At 38.3% G+C, this 23601-nt stretch overlaps 1 protein-coding gene across 1 annotated transcript; it reads right to left on the bottom strand.

Annotated features, from left to right (window-relative positions):
• Positions 1-916: 916 nt before the first annotated feature.
• Positions 917-22742, bottom strand: LOC135081266 (uncharacterized). Its single transcript, XM_063976006.1, has 2 exons — positions 21972-22742; positions 917-2082 (listed from the first exon to the last, which is right to left on the bottom strand). Exons 1-2 carry the CDS (start codon positions 22456-22458, stop codon positions 2027-2029), a joined length of 543 nt encoding a protein of 180 aa, XP_063832076.1. The 5' UTR covers positions 22459-22742; the 3' UTR covers positions 917-2026.
• Between the last annotated feature and the right edge of the window lie 859 nt (positions 22743-23601).

Raw genomic sequence — 23601 nt, 5'->3', positions numbered from 1 at the left:
AAATAAATAGTAATAAACTGAAGAAAACAAAACAATAATAATAAGATACATGTACCTTAAATAAATCTTATATCAATAAATTCCTAACTTAAAAAACAATCGGTACCTTGCTTTTTGGTACATAATGTTTTGTTATTAAGCTTTGGTAGGAAATCGGTACAAACAAATTATGTATCTTCTAATAAAAATAAAACTTCTTCTGATACAACGTAAATAATAATGTTAAATAAGGAGGCGGCGTGCGCGGGCGAGTGAAGTAAAACTATTGCACGCACTCCCGTCCCGCGCTCCTCCCGCACTCGCTCACCGGCAGCCATGTCATTCCATTCGTTGCTAGTTTATTTTGTTAAAAAATAATAACTTTTCAAAATCCGGGACAATGAGCGCTAATTCCTGGACACGGGACAAGAGGCAAGATTCCGGGACAATCCCGGATTTCCCGGCGGTCTGGCAAGCCTAGTTGGGCGTTTATAGGAAGTCGTTAAGTAGTTGTGGAGATATTCTTCGTGATTTTGACTGAAGGGTAGCGTGAGAATGGGCCAACCAGCCACTTTTAACGGTAACGGTTAGATTTTGGATCCAAGGTTAACTTAACTAATACTGAGTCTAAGGCTAGGTAGCACCATTTTACTTTAACTTTAACAAACGTTAAAAATCTGTCAAACTCCATACAAAAACACCGGTTAACGTTATAGTTACGGTTAAAGTTAGGTGATGCAACTCAGCCTTAGGTTGTTACCAAAAATGATTTGATGATTCTTAATTTTTGAGTACCTCATCATTTCAGCCATAGGACGTCCACTGCTGAACATAGGCCTCCCCCAAACATTTGAGTACCTAGGTGCTAGTTATTTTGTGTTTTTAGTTTATGAAGTAGGTATACCAACTTATACGAAAGGAAGTAAAACAAATAAAATTAGTTATAAATGAAAATTTATTAAACAATTTATCTTTTCAAAAGCGTATTTTACATTATTATAGTACAATAATCTACTACTATACACAATAATTCCTTTATTTTTCACCAACTTCATTCTTAATGATTTAACATTTCGTGGTATTTCATAAGTTAAATAATTTATTTCGCTGTAGTATAGTCGAAAATTTGAGTTGCAAAATTTATTTATTATTTACTTATTACCTTGTGTTTAAATACTGGAGACTGTAATATTTAAGTTCTCAAAATATTGTGTTCGTATGTGTGATTCTTAAACAATAATATTTATTAAAATTAAAAATAAACCGCATGTTTCATGCGGTACTTAGTAAATATTAATTAAAATATTTTTAATTTGCAACTTAAATATTTAATTTGATAAAGACACAATACAAAAGTCATAGGTTTTATGTTCAAATCAATATAAAACGAATATTCGCTGAAAAAGTTTCAATAATGACAAAATTGATATTGATACTAGTTACAATAAAATAAAGTATTTTAATAGAATATGTATTATGACTAACAAATACATTGATTTTCTGAAATTACAATTCGTTATTACAACGTTAATTTGCTCAAAATTAACGTGTTTATTTATTGTAGTTTTAAATAATGTTACAATATTTTTTCTAAAATGCATTAGCTAAAGAGAGTTTAGACACTGAAAATGTGTCTCTACAAATACAAAAGTTGCAATATTTTATACCTTTTCTTTCTACAACTAAGCTTATACTAAAGGACATCGTTATTAACATAGGAAGCTGTTTCTATTCGTCTTTCTTTGGACGAAAGAAAAATTATTGCAGAGATCACAGACTAGATTCTACAGGGCCTTAATATTTCGTCATTTATTATGTTAAATATAATTTTATTACAAAATATTTTATATTACAATAGAGAGAGACGTCTACCAAAAGTTTAATTCGGTATAAATTATTATGCGTTACATTTCGAATGTTGAAGCGTAAAAGTGTACAAGTAAGGAAATCCCGAAAATTAAATAACAAAAAAATCCACAGTACAAATATGTATAGTATAGACGTCTCTCGCTTCTATTTATCAAAGAGGTATTTATTAGTTATCTAACTAATTTTCTTTGTCACTAGACGCAGCATCGGCGTGTTTCCTCAGAGTCCAGTAATCTGAAAATAAAGAGAAAAAAAAAGGTTAGTTATGTTTAGAAAATATATCTTTTAGGTTGAGAAATAGGTTCATAAAAATATAACATTGTAATGGTTTTTCGTTTAGGACTACAAGCAGTCCCGGGATAGCTTCCCATAAGTAAGAATAAGAATAAGCATAAGAAAAACTTTATTTGACACAAAAAGAAAAAAATAAAAAACAAAAAACTAAGTGGCAAATGTTTGTGTTAGGAACACGATTATTTGTCCTGGGACATACATACTTGTACATAGTTGTCTCTATGACGCATTCAAAATATATTTAGTGTTCATAGTACCAGTAAAGCACTACCTTGTATATATCTAAGGAAGAATAAAAAAAAATAGGAAGGAAGTCTTTCTGATTTGTAATTTAGACTTAGTAAAAAAAAACAAAGAATGCACATAATGTTTTGGGTTCCATGCCATTAAAAATGTTCGATTTAAATTTCCCATGCCAAAAAATTGGATTTCAATTAGCAACCGAAGCAAACCAATTGTAGTCTTAATTCAAAGTCAAACGTCATAGCGTCCAGTTTCTATCAAAATAGCCATAAAGGTAATAGCGATTAACTCGGTTTACATAGCGACTGGTCGCGATTGCCTTTTGTAATACAACAGCCAAATACCTAAAAGTTTTCGGAGTAAGTCATGCGATGCCGGGACGCGTGAATACCCGGAATTATATCGGATGATCCCGATTTGGTTTGGGTTACTTTTTTGATAGCTACTTCATAATCTAAAATCGCTTCTGGCTATTTTCTTGGAAAATAGAACCCATAATTTGTTATTGAGTCAATTTTACCGGTTCAAAAACATAAAAGATTGAGACCATATCGGCCAGAGATAATCAGTTTTCTATTTTTTCTAACTTTTTCAATGAAATATTCATTGCATTTCAAAGATGATTTTACAGTGTTCTTGAGGCTCTTTTAAATATACATATAAACTAACAAGACAATTACTTTCAAATCGTGAGTTACAAACCTGTTTGGAGGTAATTGAACCGTAACTACGAACTACGAGCTCCAGTGCAGCGTAGACTAATAAGTAAAAAATATTACCCCCGTAAATTACGCTACAAAAAACCAAAGCGTTCTAACTCAAGTAGAGGGAGATGGCATTAGCCGCAAATAAAAACTGGTTTCCCGCTCTGCCGACTGTTGGACACTCACAGAAAATAAAAAAAGACTTAGTATTACAACCGTATTTCACAGGAACGAAGCGCATAAGTCGCAAAGATTTATTTCTCGGGCTTGTGACTAGAGTTAGAAACGATCTCGTTAGTTTGAGTTATTAGTTTTAGTGATGTTATAGTTTTCAGAATTAGCTATACTTTAAGGTACAGAGTGTAATAAAGTTTGAAATATTTCATGTTACATAAACATAAGTGTAAAGACGAGTTAAGTAGGGTAATACGTCACAAAATGTAGCATTTTATTGCAGAAATATTTTCTACATAAATATATTAGAGTACTAGTTTATAGTCAAAAGCTTATAATATTTTCATCATATCCAACATTGGCATTACAATCAACACCGAAAACCCCTTATCATCGTTATTTTTAGTCAAGATTTTATTTAAAAAAAAAAAAATCCAGTTTTTTTTAGTAAAAACAGACTTACGCACTTCTGCACCTCAGCCCCGTTTATTGAGGTTGAACCGGCTACCTGAGTTACGCACTACGCGGCATTCGTGCGCTGTATCTGAACAATCGAACGTGCCATACGAGGAAACTGATAGTCATGCTTTTATCTGATGTTTCGAGTTAGGTCATTGTACTAGAAATAAGAAATAAAATTTTGATTTTAGCTTGGTTTGGTATTTGCACTTTGATAGGGTTTAAGACATTAGATTGAAATTACTGCACAATAAAATAAAATCATTGAATTGCCTGAATTTCGAAATGAAGAAAGAGGTGCAGGTTAGAAAAACAGCAATGTATTTTATTACATGTTATTCAGGTTGTAATCAAATTATTTTTTGAGTAAATTACAAATCTGAAATCACGCATACCTAAATAATATGAACAATATATAAGTTTTGCTTTTATATTGGGGTCTATCAAAAAAACGGAATTCGATTAAGTATGTTCAGTATTTTCCTTGAGCCTATAATAGGGATCGTCCCTTCCTTTTCAGGAAAAATGTATTCGAAGAACTTTGTAATCTTGGAAAAAACTAGGTTGCTTTCAGATGCCGCTATTTTGTTATTTGCAATTCGAAATTAAATAAAAGATTCATTTATTTTGTATTGATTATGAAAAAAGTCCATTCAAAAACAAAACAAACATCAATTAAAAAACAAAACTTAAGTAATTCTACACCGCAGGAATGCTCAAAAAAGTGCCGCGTACATTTTGGTTGAATTTTAATTTATTTGCTTACAGCACTCGCAGGGTATACTTTATAAGCCTTTATTAGAGTAGGCGCACACCGTTGATTTTTCGTCGGCCGATAGTTTAGTCAGGCAGTTGATCAGTATGGGCATGTATGGGAGTGCGCACACTACGCCGATTCGATTTGGCCGATTCTTCATACAAATTAAAATCGGGCACAACTATCGGCCAACTAAAAATCAACGGTGTGCGCCTACTCTGAATGTTGCAAACAGGACTTATGAAAGTGAATCCAACCACGGGTGCCTTCTCGGAAGCCATAACACAGGCCACGCGTAATTTCAATACACTTCGAAGAATAAAAACGGTTCGGCATTGCAAATAAAAACATTCAAACACTGTGTTTGGTCGCCCCTTTGTGATTAATCTTTTTCTAAATACTTTTTGAAGTAAAAAAAAAAAATTGGGTATCTTGTTACGCTTTTAATTATTTTGCTAAGTTAGTTAATTGGTTTTACATTTTCATAACACTTAAAATAACAAAAAAACTAAATAAATAATGTCAGCATGTCGTTTGTCATATAAAAAGTTTATTGTTTTTAACATAAGAAATAAGTTTTCTTTTCAAAGAACAAAGCATTAAAAAAATAAGCATCAAAATTATTCGAGTTCCGGAACATTGATTTAAATTTTTCAAAAAATAAATCTTGAATTTCGAACGCGTTAGTTTAAGGCTTTTATAGTATTTGGACCACAGATATAATTGATTTTATGCGGTTGTTCACCCGGCCGGCTTACCTAACGGGAATGGGCTATGTTGCTGAACTAAGAACAGCTTTTAGCGAGAAGAGATAAGGTTTAAAATGGAACAACGCTACGGTACGACTTATACATAAGCTTAACATAGTTGCAGTACACGAATGTTGGTAAACAGAATAATGTGTAAAAGAGTAAATACGTCAGAAGGATCTGTTTTAAATCAGGGTGTATGGTATAAATTAGCCAAAATTTACAGTGACTCAACCCATTTGTCCACTGATTTCCGATAAAAAAAAACCATTATAATAATTTTATCTACCTACATATTTTTTCACTATTCAGTTATTTATTAATTTTTTAGGTACTCGTATTTTATTTCTAGAATGTACTTTCTTAAATGAGGACAAAATAAAAAATGTACTGTGAGAAAATCTAAATCCGGTTAGAAATAATTTCTTTTATTTAGGTGGTTTAAAAACCAACCTCATTTATTTTTTATATTTATTCTTTTACAGCTATTTTCCAACTAACTTTGATTTATGATTTATTGCACTTTATTGATTGATAGATATTAAATAAAATGTAGGGAGCTTTAAGAGTAAGCTTTTATGTAAGTGTAGGCCTACTGCAAGCAACTTTGTTAAACAAGGCGAAAGTTCCCAAGAAATGAGTCATTTCGTGAATGAGGGTAAGGGACTGGAATCAAGAACTTCGCGAAACCTACGACGGCTTTCCAATGGCCGATTGACCAACTTACAGGTCGATACCAGAAGAAAGAGATACGATGAGGAAAGAAGAAAAAAAACATAGTTTAGACTTAAAACTGCCTGAAATACCAGAAGTCAAAGAGATACGACGAGAAAAGAAAAAATCATCGTTTGGTAATTTCTTCAGATATGACAGTATCGTATTGTAAATGCTTCGTAGATTGTTGTAACTGAGGGCCTACCTAACCTAACCTACGACGGCTTTCCAATGGCCGATTGACCAACTTACAGGTCGATACCAGAAGAAAGAGATACGTTGAGGAAAGAAGAAAAATAAATCGACGGTCCCTACGTATAATAACGTATCTGAAAACGGCCAATTTTACAGGAGAGCGGTTTGAAGGTTTAAACATGTGTAGCTCGCGTTATATTTGTCATACATTGATGAAATTTGGTATAATAGTTTTATATGAGGTATATTTTATAAAACATGAAGAATTATCAAAAAATAATCACAATAAGTGTATTATTTGTCATTTACTCACTTATACAACGGAAAGTTTCTAATTACAAATAACGTAAGTGGTACTTACTAACTTTTACGTTGGAGTAATATGTTTGTTTAAATTATTAACTGCCACATAAGTAATTGTACACGGGAACAAAGTTCAGCTAATACTGACCGTAACTCTCACTCTAGGCCCATAGACATCTGCTCGACAAGGCATAACAGCGTCCCGCCTCGTTTCCCAAATAGTTGCATATTGGAGTCACTTCAATACCTTAAGATTGTTCCATAAGTAAGTCGTCTTTTGACTAAAGAATACCTGTAGAACCGGTAAATTTTCTTTGTCAATAGTTCCGGCCAGGTTTGACAGCATGGCATCGAGTCCGAAGATCCACATGGGTATTTTTGAGTTCGATCTTGTAGAACATTGAATACAACTGGGTACTATATGGAAACCTTTTCAAGGGCATGTACATTTCAAGGTATCATCTGTCATGCAGATAGTTTCATTATTACAAGAATATCCTGATAACTTTCAGAGCCTCCCCTCCAACAGCGAGGTGGCTTGCCTGGGCGCCACAGACGGCATTATGGTCGCCCCAGGCTAGGGACTACATATATTTAAAGGCATCTCTGACACCTTCACCTGACGCCCACATAACTGTGAAAGCTAAGGCCCAGATCTAATATCTAAGAGTAAGGTCCTGTTAATCACCAGTGACGCCAAGTAGTGAGCGTAAATACGGTGATAACCAGTGGCAGCTCGCACTTTTTCCAGTCCGTCACCGTGCCTATGGAAGACAGCTTGCTTTTTCGTGGCTGCTTCCCTAATTTGGAGGTCCGAAAACTCTATGTCGGAAGGCTATGGAGAAAGGCCGGGAGCTCTATACTGGCACCTTCAAAATCATTATTCTGTCCCAGCTAAGGCATCACCCTCACAGGGAAGGGTAACGCTGCCCATCTTCTAAGACCTTAACAGGCCCAGAAAGTCTACAGGGCTACATCGTCGGCTTTAACGCATCGTGAAGAACGAGGAGGACAGAGAGGCCGCTTGACGTGAGACTCGCTAGACTGTGCTATAGTCTAGTAGTTAATAAACCACCTCGCCGTGGCTAAGTTGGGTCACAGAACCTTATTCGCACTCGTGCTGAAGTTTAAGGCTCGCACCATGACTGGGCATGGATCCTTCGAGCCCTACCTATATTGCGGTGGCTAGGAGCATACGACACACCATATTCTTGCGGGATAGCATAGTCAAAGCTAAGTGGACGGTAAAAAAACCTGGGTGGTAATGAATCACCTCTATCTGAGAAGACAAGGTGCCGCAAGAAGCTGCGGTACGATAGCGTGACTACGAACCAAGTGCGGGTGCATTTGAATTCGCTCCAGGGAAGGTAACAGTATGATTTCCTCCTATCTTCCTTCCTCGGTAATGGCCAGCCTAACGGGGGCTGCAAGGGAGGCGTTGCATAGATAGGCCACCGTCTGCTGACGGTGAGTGTGTGTACGGGAAAGCTGTGTACTTCCAGTTGCTCTCGTCCCAACTGTCGCCATATAGGCGGGAGGTCTTAGTCCGGAATCTCAAAGTGAGCACTTATAGCAAGTGACGGGGTACTAGGGTATTTTTAGTGGTATACCCACTCATCCTTCTAACGGGTATGTATGAAATATCATGTAAACATCATGTAGGTATAGTAGCTTCTAAATGCATTTAATTGAAACTTTTGTTTGTATGTGTTACCTGCTTATATTTATTTCTGAATGCCTTAATATGCTTGATAAATAAATAAAATAAATTTTTCGATTGTTTTTTTACTTGTATCTTGTATTATAAAGTAGCATAGGAGAAGAACTTGGTTGCGTTGAGTCTAATAAATGACCCTAGATACTTCAGTCGTGTTGTATATCATATTTTATACTGTTTTGTCTTCACTTTTATCTCCACCACATATTGCTAAAATACAATTTCTCAGCGTAAAACACCGTTACTGGCACTAACTTATAGACATAAAACAAACTTTTCCAAAGTAAAACATTTGTAGTGGCAGTTACGGCTATAAGATACTTAAATTTTCCGATGTAAAAATAGGTAAGTGCCACTTATTTATAACAGTAACTTTAATTTTCCCTAGTAAAACAACGCAACTACCTTATGCCTACAGTTAATTGATTAATTTGTCGTTGGTATAAGTTTTAGTGAAATAAATTAAGTCAGAAACCATAATAATACCTATTTCCTTCATAAATCACGTATCAATTCACTCGATTTGCGCGAATGAAAGTGGCAGTTGCGGGGCTGGGCGCACGGAGTAAGGCGTGCGTTCCAACGTAAAATTTCTTAACTGCCACTAATGCGATTTTACTGCGGAAATCGTTCTAATTTTGTAGTTGCGGGATTTGTTTTTTGACGTTTTAAGGTTCAATTTGAATAAAAACTGTATGTTTTTTTAACTGAGCCGTAACTTTTGGGTGCTCTGAAGGTTTTGCAAACAAAAACGGCAAATCACGGAACTGGTAGATACTGAATTGTACGTAGGGACCGTCGAAATCGTAGTTTTGACATAAGACTGCCTGAAATACCAGAAGTCAAAGAGATACGAGGAAAGAAGAAAAATCATCGTTTGGTAATTTCTTTAGATATGACAGTATCGTATTGTAAATGCTTCGTAGATAGTTGTAACTGTAACTGAGGCTACAATATTAAATTTTTATTTGTATGACCAATGGTTGACTGGTAGAGAATACTTGTTGGCATTAAACCTACCAGATTCACCTTGGTTGATAATGTTGATATCAGACTTGTTTCTTTTATTTAATTGAAGTCTGAAAAAATACTTATTTTTTGGTCAATCAGGAGTTGGGACATTTTAGTCACAAAAAATTTTTTTTTTTACTTAACTGAAAAAAACGATTTTTGTTTCGAAATTCAATAATAAATAGTCAAAATGTACTTGTGACTAAAACCATTTACGTATAGGTAATAATCGAAATCAGTGGAAACAATGATTGGCTTCAAAAAGCCGCGACCCGAGGGCTGAGTGAGTTTACATCATAAAAAAATATATGAAAATTTTAGTTCTTGAAAGTTTCCGCTAGGGGCGCTGTACAATCCATCATTATATTTAATGTCATTTTTTTACGAGCTCACTATGTAAACTCACACCAGGCCTCCGGTAGGAAAAGTGTTTTTCTTCGCAAACGCAGTGATGGCAGCGCGTGCGTTGTTATCGTGGCTCGGTTCTTTATCATTTATCCAATGAAACAAGGAAGTCTTAGTTTGACCGCGTCCGTAGTCCAAATCAACACTTATTTTATTCACAAAATGATACCTAGACCAATCGCAAGGCTCTAAGTAGGTACTTTCCTACAGTGTGAAATTTTCCATTCAATTAGGCGGTTTAGAAGTTTACCTAAGCGGAGACGAGGGTTGTGTTTTAATAAATCAATTAGACTTCGTTATTTTCACATTTCCTCTATTCTTATCATTTGGTTTGGAAACCTGATTCGCTACTCAATATCAAAACACATCTCTTTTCGTCTCCTCTCTTCTCCACTTTACTAGGAAAAGCTTAGCTTTTCTTATGCCCATTTTCACCATCAATCCCTAATTTTTAAGTGACTCCTATGGTAACACAATATTATTGTGTCATCAGTCATGAATTTTGTTTTCATATGGGTCACTTAAAAACTAGGGATTGATGCTGAAAACGGGCATTAGACCCATTATTCCTTACTAAGAAAAGTGTTTTTCTCAAGCTCAGTGGCGGCGTAGCATGAGTTGGCACCCGGGGCGATCACCCCCTCATCCCCCCGTCATAAGTCCTAAGGCACCCCCTGGTACCCCCCGGGATTTTGGAGCTACCGATCCGCACCGTAACGTAATCGCCTCGCTCGCCAGCAATGACAGCTCGCGAAAGGCGATACGGTGATGATCCCTTTCCGAGTTGATAAGTCTGCTATGACCTTAATTTGTGGCTTCGGTTCGGAAATCAAAATGCATCTTCTCTCCTCTCATTGTTGGAAACTTAGACCAGATTTAGACCCATTATTACTTGCCAGGAAAAGTGTTTTTCTCAAGCAAACGTACCGGCGCGTGCGCTTATCGTTATCGTTTAGCCCGTCAAACAAGGAACTCTTGGGTTGTAGGACTTGTAGGTATGGACGACAGCACACACAGTTATTCAAAATACATCTCCTCTCCTCTGATTGTTGGAAACTTACACTCGTATTCACAAATGATACTTGCTTAAGTGAAGCAGCAACGTTGAACGCACAGCCACAAACAGCGTTGAATAGAGCTCTGTGATTTGTTCGTGTGTGTTAGCCACTTAAGTATTGTCTGTGAATAGGTTTTTGGGACCCTATGCTTTCACGCGCACTGTGAGACCTCATAGCAATGTTTGTGAATACAGGTGTTAGACCCACAATTCCTTGCCAGGAAAAGTGTTTTTCTCAAGCTCCTGCTGCCAGAAGCAGAGGACGCCGACACCACCCAGCCTGCGGCGCCTGCGAGACCCGTCTCCGCACCAGCCGCCACAGCACCAGCAGTCACAGCACCAGCTGTCGCAGCTCCGAAGCCCCGCTTCAAAATAGTGACGGCCCAACGCCCGCACTAAGAAAAACAACACCCGAACATTATGCGACTGCCTGAAAGCTCCCTGTCATCCAGGAACCGCCCGCTCGCTGGTCGTTCACTGGGCCTCGACCAACGTCGACTCACCCGGTGGGCTGGTACCGCGCCGAGGGCGGGACAGTGGTGCCAGGTAGAAGCCCAGGCAGTCCGTCGCCAAGCGACGTCAAACCACCGACTGGCAGTAGCCAGACGAGATGCAGCACGGGCCATGAGCACAAGCTCGACGCCCGAACCGGCCAAGAAGGTCGAAGACCTGTGATCGATCTCAAGCAAACGCACCGGCGCGTACGCTTATCGGTAACGTTTAGCCCGTGAAACAAGCGCGTGCACTATCAGGCCAGTCGCGGTCGTCGACCCGCTGCACTGTGAAGGGTCACGCTTGGAAAAAAGTACTTGCATTGTCTTTGGGTTGGAGATGGGTTTCATGGGACTTTACATTTAATTTACGGTCGTGGAAATAAATGTTGTTGTAGGTAGGTATACTGTCTAAAAAGACAGTCAGCGTTAAATAGTTCGAAACACCCATAGTGGCCAAAAAGTTGACAGAGTGGCTACTTTGGGTGTCACAAACTTTCTGACGCTGACTGTACATCGAACGGGGAGGCAGGACCGTTCGATTCTCATGTTATTTCATAATGGAAGTTTTTTTACCGATACCGATATCACTGCGTTAAGTACTTCTCTAAGATTGGATCTAAGATCTAAGATGTAAGAGTGGATTCGACCAAACAAGAGTAAATATTAATATCATAATAAATCGTCAGTTTTGACATATTTCCCATATTGAAACTGTCAATGTGCCAGTTATACCAGGAGTTATTCTCGTATAAAAGTTTGTTCGAATCGGGCCTAAGATGTATTACGATATGCTATTCCATCATCAAGCTATTTTCAATTAGTAACATTATTTTTAATTAATACTAACGTTATATTAACATGCCCTAATAAATAACGAGAGCATTCAATACAATTATTTTGAACCGTTAAATAAAGCTATTAGAGTTTTTTAATATTAACGGACATTTTCAAGATCATCATCATTTTAATCATTTTCTGTCAATTAAGTTTTGTTATAAATATCATCCAGTTATAATTCAAGGCAGAAAAAAACGAATCCTATTCAAAACAAATATAACTGGTTTAATTGTGCTTACCCCAAAGGTTGACTGGCAGAGAATAATATGCCTTGTATTAAGTACGCTTCATGTACAAACAAACAGCACATGAAACACTGTCATTTTATCTCGTTATAATAGGTGCCATTTTTCTGCAACCATGTACGAGTAGTATAGTCTGTTGTACAGTCAGCGTCAAATAATTGGTGACACCCAAAGTGGCCAAAAAGTTGACAACACAACCTTATTCCAATTGTAACAAAGACGTGTTGCGGACTTTTTGGCTACTTTGGGTGTCACGAACTATTAATTATTTGACGCTGACCGTACTGTTCATTTGACTAACAATGTTCTCATTACACTAGTGACCAATATTTACCAAAATGGGGGCTAAAATCAAAATCCTACTTCCTACTAATATTATAAAATGCGAAAGTTTGGATATCTGGATGTTTGTTACTCTTTCACGCAAAAACTACTGAACGGATTTTGATGAAACTTTACAGTATTTTTGTTTATAACCCAGAATAACATATAGGCTATATAATTTATGACGAACTGTGACAAACGAAATTTTACGCGGGTGAAGCTGCGGGCAAAAGCTAGTTATAAAATAAATCCAAAAACTGCTAGAACCATGAATCCTGTTATTAAATTAACCACCGTTTTTCAGTCTCTAAATCGTATTCTTAAAACCCACACGTATTTTTTCTACTAATCAATCATTTTGCTCAAATCGTTGCTACACTGTGGGTATAATTTGCAAAATGCCCGGGAGTCCATAGGGGGCTATTTTCGTATCGCACGCAATGCCGAAATCATGCTAATTTTAGCGAACGGTTCGAAAAACTCACTGATCACGAAATGTCAAAATACGATTCAAAAAGTTTGGGATTGGCGTGAGCTTTACCAGGCACCGCCTAGGGGCAAAAGGGAATAACATTACAGTTAAGTAACTTAAGGGTAAAATAGCATTAATTATCACTACATACATAATTATAAGAGGCTTTGCACGTGTGAAATTTTATCCGTCACAGAAAAGCTTTATTTCAGGCGTCCCCGATTTAAAAACCGGGTTAAAAACTATTCGATATCCTTTCTCAGGACTCAAACTATCACTACCTATACCAAATTTCATCAAAATCGGTTCAGTGGTTTTGGCGTGAAAGCTTAACAGACATACAGAGTTACTTTCGCATTTGAATATTAAAGTAGGGAAGTAGGAATCTCAACGTGTGACTGAGTTTCTTGCGCTGCCGCGTTGCTTCTTTTCAGCACTGGCCCATTTAGTGTCCCGAAGCAGTATTATTGGTAGGGGGACGTGTAAAAGTGCTCTTTAAAAACCTACTTGGAAAAATAAAATGAGTTTTTTATGAGTTTATCTTACAATTTCTTATCAGATTGTCTGATAGAAAACTAAAAGTGTGAACACTGGTCTATAAACCTACAAAATCCACTACCTACCACAATACTACAATTTAAAACCAACAATCAAAGATGGCGTATCTTACTTAGCAACAAAGCCCTTTACAGCAAATGAGCCAATTAAAATTCAGTTGGCAGTGAACGGCACCGAACCGGGGACCGTGACCGGGCACCCCACGTGTGCAACCACCGTGCCCTATGGGAAAGTGCTTGGCCTTCGCTCCTAGTTCCTACCAACCGGAGAAACGCAGCTGTAGTTTTGAATATTCTAACTTCTATTTTGAAATTAACGTACGTTTTGTTTTTGTTTAATAAAAAAAAACTTAAAATTGTAATTACTATTTTCTTTTTTTGTTTATTTGCGACGTAATTTTTCAGTTGTAAAACATAATTTCATTTTGGAAAAGGAAGTAACTACACTCGCGAGCAAAAGTATGGAATCACTTACATGAAGTTGTTTCCACGCGATCTTGTGTACTAACGAATTTGTTAGTAACTAAAAAAGTAGAATCATTTTAAAGATTAAACTTTTAACTTTAAATTGATACCAAATTCATTTAAATCAAACCGGTATTTAAAAAGATATCCCGGCTGATGTGAAGAAGTAAGAAAAAAGACATGTACCAACTGTTTGATACGTCGCGAGTTGCGGCCTATTTACCCCCTATAAAAGCACGTGTTATCGGATTTTTGCGTTCACACATTGATCCATACACATCTCGGCTTCTTTTGACACTTTACCTGGGATTCTACACCTTCAGAAGCAGCACAAATCGTTTCACTATTGCAAGAAGGGCTAAGCCAGCGGGCTGTCGCACGTCAGCTCCACATAAGCCAGTCCTGGGTTTCAAAAGTTTTAAGACGCTTTCGGGAGACTGGTGGCTTTATCCCGAGATCAAGTTCTGAACATTGCCGGTGCACATTGCAGAGGGAAAACCGTTTTTTCATGTCAACTTCTCTACGAAATCGTCATTTGACTGGTATCGACGTCCAGCAAGAGCTCAGAAATGTTCGTAGGATAGCTGTTAGCAAGTGGACAGTTCGTCTAAGATATGAGCAATAAAATTTGACTCCAAAAAGGCCTGCCACAGGCTGGAAACTGACGGCAGGTCGCCGACAAGCACGCTTTCAATTAGCTCGCACTCGGAAGGCGAGTAATGGAGGCGAGTTTTGTTCTCCGATGAATGCAGACTGTTTTTGCAATGCAGCAGTCGAAGAGGTCGGGTCTATAGACGGCCTGGGGAGCGATTTGTGCAGTCCTGGTTCGCTAAAACATTGGCTTATGGGGGTGGCTTGCTCGACTTCCCATCGAGATGTGTAGGAGCAAATTGAAAGCGTGCTTATCGGTGACCTGCCGTCAGTTTCAAGCCTGTGGCAGGCCTTTTTGGAGTCAAATTCTATTGTTTATATCTTAGACGAACTGTCCACTTGCTAACAGCTATCCTACGAACATTTCTGAGCTCTTGCTGGACGTCGATACCAGTCAAATGACGATTTCGTAGAGAAGTTGACATGAAAAAACGGTTTTCCCTCTGCGATGTGCACCGGCAATGTTCAGAACTTGGTCTCGGGATAAAGCCACCAGTCTCCCGAAAGCGTCTTAAAACTTTCGAAACCCAGGACTGGCTTATGTGGAGCTGCCGTGCGACAGCCCTCTGGCTGAGCCCTTCTTGCAATAGTGCAACGATTTGTGCTGCTTCTGAAGGTGTAGAATCCCAGGTAAAGTGTCAAAAGAAGCGGAGATGTGTATGGATCAACGTGTGAAAGCAAAAATCCGAAAACACTTGCTTTTATGGGGGGTAAATAGGCCGCAACTCGCGACGTATCAAACAGTTGATACATGTCTTTTTCCTTACTTCTTTACATCAGCCGGGATATCTTTTTAAATACTGGTGTGATTTAAATGAATTTGGTATCAATTTGAAGTTAAAAGTTTAACCTTTAAAATGGTGCTACTTTTTTTGTTATTAACAAATTGGTTTGTACACAAGATCGCGTGGAAACAACTTCATGTAAGTGATTCCATACTTTTGCTCGCAAGTGTACTTCAAACCTTTACGTTTCATAAGAACTACTAAAATACGCTTGTATGTAACTTTTTATTATTATTTATCAAAAGTAAGGGGGCGTCCATAAATTACGTGAGACAATTTTGGCTATTTTTCAACCCCCCCGCCCCCCTTGGTGAGATTTTGCCTGACCCCCTCCCCCACCCCCAAATCTCACGTGATATTAAAAAAAATCCGAAATTTAATAGTTTTGGAGTAATATAACTGAGAAACATTTTTTTTTGTGTGCTTTAACGTTGTCGCTAACGAGTGCATCAAAAAGATCTATAAAGTTGAAGATTTTAGTTCTTGAAAGTGTCTGCTAGGGACGCTGTACAATCATCATACATCTAATGTATGTCATTTTTTACGCAGTCGCTAGCGGATGACGATTGATGTAAAGTCGCACTAAGCCCACTGATTACGAATGGATCCAGAAAAACACGTGTACTGACAGCGGTTAGTACTAGGGTCACGTTGTTTTTTTACAGAAGTACCTAGTCTAATTGTTCCTTTCTACAAAATCACTAATAATCTAGCAAAATCGATTTTGATAAAAAAAGAACTTGTTTTATAATTTTCTTAATTTCGTCATTTATTCTGCATTTTAGTATTCACACATGCAGACGGAAGCATTTTTAGTTTTATTTGTTTAGACTGTATAGAATAAAATGACATTATCATCATACAAATATCATTTTTAGTCCTGACAAGGAACCCTTATAGTTTCGATATGTCTGGCTGTCTGTCTGTCCGAGGTTTTGCTTGAAAACTATTGGCACTAGGGAGCTGTAATTTTGTAGAGGTATGTATATTAATCACGCCGACAAAACGGTAGAATAAAATTTTGAAAAAAAAAAATTTTTTTTAGGGTAGCTCCTCTACATGTAAAGTGGGGATGATTTTTTTTTCGTCTTCTACTCCATCGTGTGGGGTATCGTTGGATAGGTATTTTAAAATGGCTTAGGGGTTTCTAAGACCATTTTTCGATTTAGGGATCCGTTTGCAAAATGTTAAAGTTTAAAGTGCCAATTTTTGTCCGAGTAGGGCGTCCCCCCCGCTAAAAACTAAACTGTTGGCTTGATAAATCTGGAAAAATTCAAGACTATAGTGCTTTTTATGAACTTTCAAGGAAAACTATAGCGGTTAAGATAGATCAGTTAGTTCAAGAGTAATAGTCGTTTTACTCATGTATTATAAAATTTCATACCTAATAAAAATTCCTTAGAAGAAAATATTAAAAGTGACTTTAGATGAAGTAATTGCTTACTTCTGAAATATATTGTGATAACGACGGACAACTACGGAACCCTACACTGCGCACTTGGCCAATTTTTTTACTGAAGATTTAACCCAGTTTTCTGGCAAACTCTATTTCTTGTGGGAAAAAATACGTGATATTTCCCGAGACCCCCCCTCTCCCCCACGTGAGATTTAGTGAGGTTTTTGTTGACCCCCTCCCCCCCCTAAAAGCCTCACGTAATTTATGGACGCCCCCTAAGAAATAGGATACCTATCTTATATTTAATTTTTCAGCAACAAAACATCTATTTCTTTCCTGAAAATTAGTTCAGCATCGTGATGAGCATAAAAGAGTTACTTACAAACTACCTAAGTACTTAGTTATACTGTTTTTAACTCTACAGTTACTTTCGCATTTAAAATAGTTAACACCGTACTAGATGGATAAGTTGGTATTAATTTTCATAATTTGATTTGCTTATTTACTAAGTATTGAATACATTGTAATTCGTTAATTTAACATAAAGCTATCTCATACTTATGCGTGTATAGTTGGTCGTTCGTTCGTTCTCGGCATTTTTTCGGTAACCACAAAATCGTTATTTATTTTCAAGGAGGATATTCGTGACTTCCTTTGGGATGCCATAGACAGTAAACGTGCCCTAAGGACTCAATTTTGAAAGTCTTCGCCGGGCTTAGCGGTAACTTTTTTGGAGAAAGCTTTTAAGTTTTGTGGCACTTTGGCTCTATTTACATTTTATTTATTGCATAAAATATGTAACTAGCCGACCAAGAAAAAATTTACGACTTAGACGCTTTGAAGTACCCACCTACTTTTCAGTAATGTAAAAATCAGTACGTTTACAATGCGAATATTAGGCCTCCCCAACCCGTCTGGCCAGTGTGGGGAATGTAAGGCCAAATCCTACATTTGCCTCTGGGTAATTAGAGGGTCTGGAGACTAAATTGCTTTATAAATATTCTTACAATTAATACATAATTGTACTTTAAAAAATAAACAAATATAATAATCCTGGTTAAGGCGGAGAATGTGACCATATTTTTATCACAAACGCTACATCTAGCGAAGTTACGCCATTTCTAGAATATGTTATCGATTCAGACAAATCGGTTCGCTGCCAGTCTATCTGTCTACTTCCTTGTATTGTTTCATTGTGTTTGTACTTCGAAGTTATAAAAAATGCTTTCCTATTTTTTCTGTCCGCCATTTGTCAACTACTTAATAATTCTGGATGAGTTTTGAGGCGGTAAGCTTACTATTGTTGAGTTATTTTTGTTTTAAGCTTTTTTTAAGTTAAGGTCTATAATTAGTATGATTTGAGGATAAAACATATAAACTTGAAGGAAACAAAAACTAACAATGACATGAAATCGCTCTGTTTACTTTGTCAGAACTAGTATAAGAAGACCAAGCATTTTAAGTTAAAATGTAATAGCTAAAAGAATCGCCGACTATTATTGGCTTTTTTGTTCTTAAGAACCTACTTTAAAGGTACCTATTGAAGTTAATGCAAAAGCACAAGAATCTACCAAACATAAAAACAATGGAGTAGATGATCTAGAAGCTATAGAGATAGATATAATTAAAGTGAGGAGTGATTATACAGCAGTATGCCATAATTGGCATTCACCAGATGAAATTGATCCCGAAGCAATGAGTCATGCGCACACGCAGGTCAGGTGTGGTCATATCTATTTAGTGGTTACGTCAATAATAAGAGGCCCAGATGGGCTACTTAACCGTCTAATGTCCAGTGTTTTAAATTTAATGCTAGGAAGTGTAGCAAACATTCCAACATTGTGTTAGTTCATTGATAACAATTGTTTAATGGTTTTTTTTATACACAACGTGGAAGCTCTGGGCCTGTCTCTCACCTGATGGTAAGTGATGATCAGGCCGAAGGTGGAAGCGAGCTTCACCCGGAATCCTCAACCGCGGAGGAACTGGCTATCTTACCTCTAACTGCCGGAACACAACAATGCTGTTAACATTGTTGTTATGGCGACAGACTTAGGTAAGATGGTGGTAGCTAGACAGGCGGACTTAGAACAAGCCCTACCACCAACTAAACCGAGCAGAACAATCTGCCCCCACTGCCAATCGAACCCGGGACCTCTGCATCTGAAGCAAGTGGTCTTACCACTATACCACAGAGGCGGTTACTGCGGCGGAGTATTGGTGCAATGAAAATAATTGTTAATGACATAGAGTTTAGGCACTCTACTATTCGAGAAAAATGATGAAATGGATGACTGCAGATAAAAAAGGGGGCTTTCTTTCATGTTAGTGAGAGAATGGGGAGTTAATCCATTTTGGTATACTCTGTTACTTACTTAAGTAATTAGAAGCTAACCGCAATTTCATTGAAACCTAATCTAAGTTCGTTCGTTTCAGCCGAAAGACGTCCACTGCTGGACAAAGGCCTCCCCCAAGGATTTCCACAAAGACCGGTCCTGCGCCGCTTGCATCCAGGTACTTCCCGCGACCTTCACCAGATCATCGGTCCACCTAGTGGGAGGCCTGCCCACGCTACGTCTTCCAGCTCGTGGTCGCCACTCAATTTTCACGGAGTTTCCCTGCGTGATCGAATCAGAAATGAGGAGATCCGTAGGAGAACCAGAGTGACTGACATAGCCCGCAGAATCGCTAAAATCAAGTGGCAGTGGGCGGGGCACATAGCTCGAAGAGCTGATGGCCGCTGGGGCAGAAAAGTTCTAATCTAAGTAGATGGCTAAAAAACCTTACTCTGTTACTAAGAAGGAAGAATCTATTACGTTATTCCCCGTCTTATAAAAAAGTTCCATTCCTAAAATCTTTATGAGAAAAATGTAAATTTTTTTGGGGAATTATTACGCTCAGTTTTCCTGGTTTTCCGCAATTTTACAAGTATTGTCCTGTTGGAAACAGTATAAATTGTTTGTCCAAATCATGCAACAGCAATGTTTGTTTAGCGAGGATATTCGGGTCAAGTAGCCGCACCCATACAACACCTAGAGTTAGGGTTGCCAAAAACACAAAAGCCGGACTCGGTGCTTTATTTGGCCGGACATTTGTCCCTCAAAGCTGGACATTCCTTTTCTTAAGCATGTCACGGGGGTGCAATTAGTATTATACCTCATGAAGTTATGACTACAACTATCATCTTCGATAGGTCACAACTTCCTATGCCCATGTGTGCTCTATAATACCGTGGCTCGACTTTTGACTGGCGCATAAAAAGCCTGACAGGCAGGACAAGAGAATATTTGGCCGAACAAGTCCGGCTAAAGCCGGACACCTGACAACCCTACCCAGAATATTTGTTTGGACTGCCTATCGGATGCATCGTGCAACCTACTATAGCTATCGTTATCATAGTAAATATTTATACATTTCAAATTGGGTCTCTGAATGGCAAAATTTGCTCGTCGATAACACCAATTATTTTCAAAATGTGACCGGCTATTAAAATATTTACTTTACGATATTAAGGAGCTAAATTTCATGTTATCTAAGCCGATAAATTTTAATGTTGAGCCAAAAAAATGGCTGACGAAAGCTCCAAACAAAGAAGCGTAATTATAGGATCGGAACAATGATATTAAAGAACTATAGATATGTTACGTTCATAGAAATTACGATTTTAATCCGTGCCGAGCTATTCCAAATTGCACACATTGACAAATGTAACTGATAAGTGAAACAAAAGATACGAAATAGCACGCAAATGAAAGAGATAGCTATAGTTTTAACGATTCTGCACTAACTAATCTATGTCCGCAGCGCACGCATCCTTATCGCTCTAACGTCAAAACAAGATCGCTTTCTCTTTCTTAACTTGAACATGGCGCATGGCGTCTTGATTGTTTGCATAAATAATTGAAAATATAAATACTAAATAATTTTGCATAATCACATGTGGTAAGAGATCCCTTGTATTTTGTTTACTTTAGAGTCATAATTGGTACACTTTCGAAACACACACGATGGCATTTTTTATTTATTTTGGTAAGAACACAGGAACTTACGGTGTGGTACACGCGATTGCGCACGACGCAGGCCACACGAAGACTAAACACAAGACGTCCCAATTGGGACGTATTTGAGTATTCACAGCGCGAGCGCTTATAACATATCTGCTTTTGTTTTTATATAATATCATTGGATCGGAATGATTCATAGTAACTTCTTGTTTTCAAAACATAAGCCAGAATATAAATAATGTATTACGTTATTAATCCTGACGATTTTTCCGGTGACGAATGAAAGCACAATGGCTCTAGCAATAAGGTTTAAATTAGATGAGGATGCTCTGAACAGAATAAGTTTGGGAGGAAGGAACTTTGTGGTGTAAAAAAAGTGTAATGGTCGGACCTTAGATGACGTAAGCGGTCGTTGAACTCTTAAACCATGAACAAATGGATAGCACCATCGGTCATATTCCGATTAGATGTACTTTAAGGTAGAGAAAGCAATGGTTGAATAACATTGTTATAAGGAATTGAATAGAGACTTGCGTAAATGCTGTAAAGTCATGAGTGATTGATTCAATAAAATAGATCTACAATGAACTCTACGAAGAGTAAAAAGTAATTGCTGCATTTTACAGCGTAAGCGTGCGGTTTTACTGCTTCAAAAATTACTTCAGATTATTCAGTCCTATTAAAGAATATCCTATTATATTTTAAAGATGAGCAAGCAGTAAACCAAAATGCGATGAAGGCGCAAAAAAGGAACATAATTCAAGAAGTTCTTAATGCAACCAAACACACTACAAACTAAAGACAGAATATTTGCTTACAATGTTTGAACAGGCTGTATTCGATAAACTTGCTTGGCCCACTTTAAGGAGCCTATTGTGCCCCACTTGGGCAAACAACAACACAGGTAACCGATTGTGAACCCGTAGTATCAACACAATAGTCACATCACGGCACATTGTAAAAATATGCAAAGTGATTTATGAATTCAAAATGCAAAGTGCAACAGATCAGGTTGCTACGAGGAAATGAGCTGCAAGTTGCTTGCACCTATGATAAATTGGCGCTTAAATATGGCTCATGAATAATTTATTAATATTCGAAAATAACTCACCAGTCATTTGCAATTGTCTTCTGGAGGCGGGAGTTCGAGGGGTGCGCGGGGTCCGGGCTGCCCTCGGCGTGCGGGGGGTGCGCGGGGTGCGGGGAGAGCTGCCAGCACTCCCGGTCCTCCTGGAAGGAGACCCCAACACCCTCAGGTCTGTGTTCCCAACACACGCCAACGCTTCCGCGGCCGATCTGATGGGACTCCTCGAGTTCTCCTTATCCTCATCACAGAACTTCACTGGCGAGTCCAATTTGGCGGCTTTGAACGGGCACTCCGTCTCGATGTCGAAGTTGAATCTCCTGATGAACCGCTTCCTTTCCCTCGCGTACTGTTCCTGCATCAGGCGATTGGTCTCGTCGCGGTCGGGCGCGCCAAACAAACACTTGCAGCTTCCGCGACGCCTCCTCGGCGTGTTGGACACGTTCCTCAAGGCTGCCATGCCGACGGACATCTCTAGTCTTCTCTGCTTGGGTGTGCGACCTCCGGCGGCCATAGCAATGTGTCAGGTGAGCCTCGACTGGTTCGCGAGAAACATCTGACTAATCTCCGGAGAAAACAGCTGTTGTGTGCAGGTAGGGAGCGAGAGGGAGGATGCGGGCGGTGATGCGTGCGAGCGGGGGCGACTATGTCGTTTCGCACCTGGCGGATGGGCAAAACGCGCCAACTCTAACCTAAAATGCGCGCGGTGGCGTGGCCGCGTGCTCGCGCGCGCTCTCGTCGATTACGACTGAGCGTTTCCCGCGCATCGCGGCCGCCGCGTGCGCACATTTCGGCACTTGGCGCGAACGCGAATCCATTAACAATGGAGCCAAGGACGCTTTTTGCCAGTCTCCGAACACAGGTGAAGTAAAGGGGACCGAAGAATTGGCGCGTAAACTACTTTTCTATTCATGTGACGATTCAATAAGTCAGGGTTGGTAGTGGCCAGTGATTTATTTTTGGATGACGCCGTTATCTCTGGTGATAATGATTGTGTAAGACTTGAATAGCGCGTGATATTGACATTGGGGCTGGAGCCTCAAATTGCTTCAATTTTTATGTAATTCGTAAGTACCTATTATGAATAATGCTAATGATTTGATGATGATAAAAGGTAATCTAACCAAGTTTCCACGTGTAACTATGGTCAGGAGGAGCATCAGATTATAATTAATAAGTACTTACTATGATGTTAATTTTGTCTCAATTCCCAAAGGAAGATTTATCAAGGGTTATGGGAAATGCGACTAGGAATACACAATTTTGTTAAAAGAAAAAAAAAGAAATTCTGTGACAGAAGACAGCCAAGAAAAAATCATCTTCAAATAATTAAATCCAAATATTTTTTTTCCATCTGATAAGTGGGCCTATCCTCTTTGTGCATAAATTAACCCAATCTTTTGCCGATAGTAACAAATTACCGATTGACAATATTTCTACCTGTTCCTTTCGGAACTTTGAAATCTTTTATCAGATGGCGATCAGTCAAGTTTTTTACTGAAGCCCTTTTTTGGATCTGAACTTTTTATGGCCTATTCAACGTATATTTTAGTACTTTTTAATTAGGCTCGCTTGATTTATGGTACGGGTGCGATCGTCATCCGTTGAAACAAAAGAAATAATCGCATAGAACTACATGACCTACCTAGTCCAATAA

The sequence above is a fragment of the Ostrinia nubilalis genome, chromosome 19 (assembly GCF_963855985.1).
Source record: "Ostrinia nubilalis chromosome 19, ilOstNubi1.1, whole genome shotgun sequence".
Taxonomy (NCBI): domain Eukaryota; kingdom Metazoa; phylum Arthropoda; class Insecta; order Lepidoptera; family Crambidae; genus Ostrinia; species Ostrinia nubilalis.
This window is presented reverse-complemented; position numbering and strand designations above follow the sequence as displayed.

What these genes read in the sequence shown, in the direction of transcription:
- LOC135081266 (XM_063976006.1), bottom strand. Translation starts at nt 22,458, where the DNA reads ATGGCCGCCGGAGGTCGCACACCCAAGCAGAGAAGACTAGAGATGTCC. An exon ending in AAGACAATTGCAAATGACTG is followed by an intron (nt 2,083 to 21,971) that starts GTGAGTTATTTT and finishes CTTTATTTTCAG; the next exon opens with ATTACTGGACTCTGAGGAAA.